We start from the raw sequence: 6,000 nt of genomic DNA, 5'->3' as shown, positions 1-6,000 counted from the left end.
TTATTTGATGTTCTAAAATGCATAACACCAAACAAAATAGCCTATAAAACTATATTTAGTTTTTAGTTATTTAATTCCATTTGGGTCATGAGTCTCTCAAGGAAAGGTTCTGTTTGGAAATTCTTCACATTTTAGGAGAATAAGTAAAAAGCAGAATGTCAATTTTACTTCCTTGAAATGTCATGAAGAGAAAAACTCCAAATCATGAAAATCTCAATTTATCATAAATGTCTTCAATCCAGACATATTGATAGCCAATACTTCAATTGTACTGTTCTACATACTCTCTCTGTATATTAACTCACATAATGCTCTTAGTGGGCCCTTAAGTTATGGGTCTTATTAGCTCATCCTACAGATGAAGAAGCTAAGACTCACATTAAGCAATTTTTCCAAGGTCACACAGATAGGAAGTGGGAGAGCAGGACTTGAACTCAGGCAATCCTGACTCAAGTCTGTGCTCTTTACCAAGGTGTCATCTCTTACATAAGAGATACCTGAAAAATGCTTAAATAGAGTTCCTGACATGAAGTAAGCATCCAAAAAAATGCTTAGCTCTTATCATCAGTTGTTGGCATGGAGTGGGGAGTGCTGGAATGAGAGAGAGGGAGGAGCTGATGGGTTGTTCACCTTTTACTCCCCCAGTCTCTGGAAGTTGGGGATGCAGGGGTGGGGGTACATGGCCCCAGGAAGCCAAGAAGCCAGCTTCAGCTAGGAGGGTCTAAGATAACAAAAGCCTCCACCAAAAACCTCAAGCCTGGCTGTCGGGCTCCTGGAGGCCAGGGACCTGGTACAACTCACAGGCTGCTGTGGCTGGGTTCCACCACCAGCTTCCTTCTCGCTTTGGAAGAGTAACCACAGAAGTGGCGGCAACATGAAAGTTTCTTTAACATTGGGTGCACTACTTTCCAGTGCTGCTGGGGAGGGGTATGGTGGAATGGAGATTTCAGTGGAGTGATACGTTAGCACAGCATTGGGTTTGGGAGGCTTCGTAGAACTAGCTCTTCCCCTAGATGAAAAGAGGGTTACCTGGGGTTGCTCAGAGGATACTTGTAAGCATTCTGCAGAGAAAGCTTAGTAAAACTCAAAGCTGTTTTCTTGAAAACAGAGAAGGTTTGGAAACCTAAGGACTTTTCTGGGATTAGCGCTACATAGGCACAAATGAAATTCTTTCCTAAGGGCAATCATTGCCAGTTTACTGTAATTAACTAAGAACATCAAGCTGCAAGCTACTGAGAAGCCAGTGATAGGAGTTTTGGGCCCAGATGTTAAAGATCCAAAGGAAATGGAAGCAGTGCTAATAGAGTGGTGGAAGCTGAGACAGCTGGTTTACTTGTGTCTAGGTGTTCATAATTTATTAACTATCTTCTTTACGTGCAACCTTTAAAATGCACACACATGTTACTCATGAGTTGTTAACATTCATGTTTTGCTACCTTGATGGGGTTACATTTTATTTTTAAAGCTCCTCTGATATTTCTTCTTTTGCCTGTGAGTGGGGAATGTCTGGGTAATTAAGTCACATTACCTTAACCTCCGGCACCACTGTGTAGCTGAACCTACTGGATTTCAAGACAGAATTGAGTAGAAAACACACTACCTCTAGAATACCAAGAACACCAGCCTTACAAAGTCAGTCCTATACAATGGTGGCACATATTACCAAGTTTCACTTTGGGGTCCTTCTCCCCATTCCCAGCACTCTGGGGATCCCACAGCTACCCCAGCACTCACTCCTCCTCCTCGTAGGAGGTGGCTCTTGGATCCCTGTCCTATCACCCACCCTAATTCCTATCACCATGTCCCCCATGTGTGTGTTCCTTCTCATGGCTATGCTGGCTGACAGGTTGGTCTCTAGTTTTGAAACTGTAAAGGTTCAAATGCTCTTTTTGGTCTAGGAAGTGTACAAAGAAGTGTTAGGACACATCCAGTCTGAGTCTACAGAAGTTAGCAGCAGTCCTGCTGGGGGGTATGGTGAACATCTGCTATATTTGGGCGTCTGTTTTAGTAATTAACCTTATGGCACACTTCTATAATACTTTTACAATTGAGAATCATCAATAATTCTGAATAAAATGCAAAATTAATCTGAAATGAAGGCATACAGTGGAACAATTTAGATACATTTAAAAATTGCCGTCCTGATATACTGAGCTGCACTGTTGTTATGGGAGACAGCCTCCAAGATGCCCTCGAGGACCCCAGCCCCTTGGTTTTCACACTTTTGTGTAGTATTCTCCCACCTTGTTCCAGAGTTGGTCTGTGGGACCAAAAGCATGTAGCACAAGTAATGATGTGTCACTTTTGACGTTAGATTATAAAAGATTGCAGTTTCTGTCTTGGGTTCTCTCTTCCTCCCTTGCTCATATTCTCCCTGTCTAGGGCAGTCATTACTCTGGAGGAAGCCAGCTTCCATGTCATGAAGAAACTGAGGTGGCTATGGAACCAAGCCCACTTGGTAAGGAACTGAGGCCTAAGGACCTTCAGGGCTATGAGAGAATACATTTTCGTTGTTTTAACCCACCTGGTTTGTGGTAATTTGTTATGGCAGCCCTAGCAACCCAATGCAGGTTAGTCTGTGAAGCAGCAAGGGATAACAGATACAATTATGTAACCAAATTACTCTTACGCTATATTTGCTTTTTCAATGAATAAGTATGTAGAAAAGACACTTCTTTGGGCCGTTTTTCTGTGTTTTTGGCAATTTTGCAACATTTTACCTGGATTTACTTTCTCGATCAGGGCAAGAGGGGTACAGACGTGTTAAGACATGGCACATTGGGATGCTTAAAGCATGCACCTTCATACACAAAACCTGTGGTGCTGGCATAAGCTTGTGCCCTACCCACAGCAATTCTGATATGTTTGATTTTGCCCATCTCTATCAAAGGGTGGGGAAGGTATTTTTTTAATTACATGCAGTGTGTTAGGGAGTGCACATTTTGACTAGACATCAACGAAACCAAATTCTCTGCTTACAATTTTATATGTATGTGAATATAAGAGTTTTCCATAGACTAACTATGACTTAGTGTAAGCTTCAAACATGGCTTCTCTACTCCCACATACTTCCAGTGTTGCTCAGTTTCACATCATGATATGAACTCTAGCCTTGCATCTTTGTGTTGTAAAGCTGAATGAGTTAGCACAGTGGGTGATAAGAGTCCTCCTAGAAACCATTCCTACACCAGGGTGGCTAGAAATGACTTGAAATATACGGGAAAGTGACTGATAGACACATAGATAAGCTCAAACTAAATGTGTCCCTGGCTCAACTTCGTCTTAGCAGATCCCCAAAATACCCTTTCCCTGGGAACGAAGCAGTCTCTTTTCTTTGGCGTTATTGCCTCAAGGATGATACAAGCATAAGGCTGCCATGGCCATTTCTATATCTCTGTGAAGAAATCCTGCCAGAGGATGAAGCCTATCCAAGAAAAGCAGAATTAAGTGTTTGGGGGTGGGGTGGGGTGGGGAAATAAAGAGACAGAGACAGAGGGATAGAGAGAGATTTTTTTCTGATGACATCCATAGACCCAGTTGTGACTGAAACCAAATTTAGTTTTTTCAGTGACATGAGCCAAGACTTCCAGACTCCCCTGTGTTTGCTTAACTGAGCTGGAACTGTTTGTCTTTTCCTTATTTTTTCTCTGTTGTATCCTCAACTCCTAGAATTTGGGACATGACAAGCCCTAAATATTTGTTAAATGAATGAATAAATTGGATTTCTTTAAACCAGAGAAGGCCTTACTAAATCAGGAAGATTAAAAAAAAATTAGTTATAATCAAGGTAGAATATAGACCGAATGCTAAAGGTAGGCTATTGATAAGCATACATTTGGGCTAATCAGGCAGCACGCTTGGGGCACATTATAAGCTAAGGTCTAGAGAAAGGAATACACTGGGCATGCTCAGAGCATGTGAGTGCCGGGGTCCTGTTGGGTATTGAGTTGGGGGATGAGGGGGTGATGTTCAGAAGGCGGGTAGCTCATCTCTGAGAGCTTTGGATGACCAGCTGAAGAACTTGAAATTTATTTGGTAGCCAATGAGGAAATCAGTGGATGATTTTCAAGCAGAGAAGTGAGCTATAATCCCTCCCATGGGTAGTTTCATTTTAACAGAAAACGCAAAGCTTCTACCTAAAAGGATATACTTTTACGTAATAGAGATTTAAGGTCATAAAGCAGGTCAGTGAAGATTTTTGTGAAAGAACTTTCAGTAGTCTCAGATTACACCATGTAGGCCACTGCTATTTTATGACTAGTTATTTTCCTTTGATAATCTGGGCTTAGGTTCAGTCATTTACACAAAAACCTATTTGCAACTTTTGGGACTCTGAAATAGAAACACAAAGGCCCAAAAGGAAGTAAAGGAAAGAAAAAACAAGAAAAATGAAGAGAAGCCTTTTTTCTCTTCAGGTTCATTTTATCTTTTGGAAAAATTCAAAATGATGAGTAATATATTTTAGATAAATTTTCAGCAATGATAAAACCATCAGATGATTTAAAAGAGAAGCATCTGAAGAAGCAGAAATTACATGAATAGCGTAGAAACTAAGACCAATTTAGCATACTCTGATTGGAACCTAGGGTAAGTGACATAAATCAGACTGGAAAAAATAGGGTGTGGTCAAATTAGACTGGGAGCATGGAGGAAAAGAACAATTTTGTGAGCAATCCAGTTAGAGTATGTGACATATTTTATACCCTTAGCTAACAAAAGGACCATAAATTGTGTAAATGTAGTGCACTTATTTTGATTATTCTGCAACATGTTATTTGTTTCTTCCTTTACCAATCTATGTAAATAAAAAAAGTTTTTTCCTTTTGATGTAGAAAATTTCAGAAATTTTATATTTCTGGTTTCAAGGTATCTTGCTCCATCTCCTGAATTTACATTAGTTTTCTTCTTCTTTTTGTGATATCACTTGTGAAAATGCATTTATTATTTATAAGTACATTATTAGAAAGAGTTTAACTTTTTACTCTCTTCTCACTTAAAATTCTATCTTCTGGTTTTGCTTTCTGTGATAGAGGGAAAAATGATTCGAAGTCTACTTGGTGCTACTCAGCTCCTGGCCCTTATGGTGATGAGTGCAGAAGGCAACAGACATGGTGAGGATGTGGCTGGATATAATGAGACATCTGGGATTGATAGGGACTAAGGAGCTGTGGAAACAAGAAATAACCTGGAGGAGTGTGGGAAGATCTCAAAAACTACTGGAGGGAGTTGGTGGTGGGGACAAACCATTTGTATAAGCAATTTTAAGGAAGTTTTGATTGGGGATAAAAAGCGTCATACCCGCCACTGAATCCCTTACAGATTCCCATAAAAACATCCCATTTCCATTTGTTGATCTTATGATCAGATTTGTGAATATGCAAGTGTTTTTTGATTTATCAGAGTGTTGAGATTGGATTCAAGGTGAGAGGAGAAGATGGCCCAGTTTTATTTGGGTTACTTTAAAAAAAATATACCATTCTATGGCGATTAAAACTATAAAAAGAAGACTTTCTGTAAAATAGGGTCATGACAACATCTATAAAGCAGTGTTTTTCTTCTTTAGCCCTCTCAAATTTCTCATACTGTTCTGGGGTTCCAGATTCTGTGCTGCTTAACATGTACTCATGAACTAATCCTCTCAGCTACGATCTGGTTCCACCAATTTTCTCTTTTCTAGTCAGCCTAGATGATGTCTTTGACATCATGGCCACCATCATGATTCGTTCAACACATATTTAATTAGTAAGTATTATACACCAGGGACTGTTCTAGGGTTGAGGACATACCAGTGACAAGACAGACAATTTTTTTCCCTTCTTGGAGTTCACCTTCCCACAGGAGAGGCAGACAATTAACAAGTAAACCAACATGGTGGTTTCAGATAGTGATAAATTCTCTGAAGACATACAACCAGAAAGGGAATCAAGAGTGACAGTGGGTGCAGGTGTAGGGAGACATTCTTTGAGTTAGGGTGGTCCATCAGGGCAGGCCTTTCAGAAC

At 40.2% G+C, this 6,000-nt stretch overlaps 1 protein-coding gene across 1 annotated transcript in view; it reads left to right on the top strand.

The window, feature by feature from the left end:
• The first annotated feature begins 5,062 nt into the window (after positions 1 to 5,062).
• Positions 5,063 to 6,000, top strand: part of RGS8 (regulator of G protein signaling 8) — a 70,088-nt gene continuing 69,150 nt past the window's right edge. The window contains exon 1 of the mRNA XM_040446535.1: positions 5,063 to 5,111. Coding sequence (XP_040302469.1) covers positions 5,109 to 5,111 — 3 coding nt within the window. The 5' untranslated portion in view covers positions 5,063 to 5,108. The remainder of the gene's footprint in view (positions 5,112 to 6,000) is intronic.

This window comes from Herpailurus yagouaroundi, unplaced genomic scaffold (genome assembly GCF_014898765.1).
Source record: "Herpailurus yagouaroundi ecotype Mexico unplaced genomic scaffold, PumYag 195, whole genome shotgun sequence".
NCBI lineage: Eukaryota > Metazoa > Chordata > Mammalia > Carnivora > Felidae > Herpailurus > Herpailurus yagouaroundi.
This window is presented reverse-complemented; position numbering and strand designations above follow the sequence as displayed.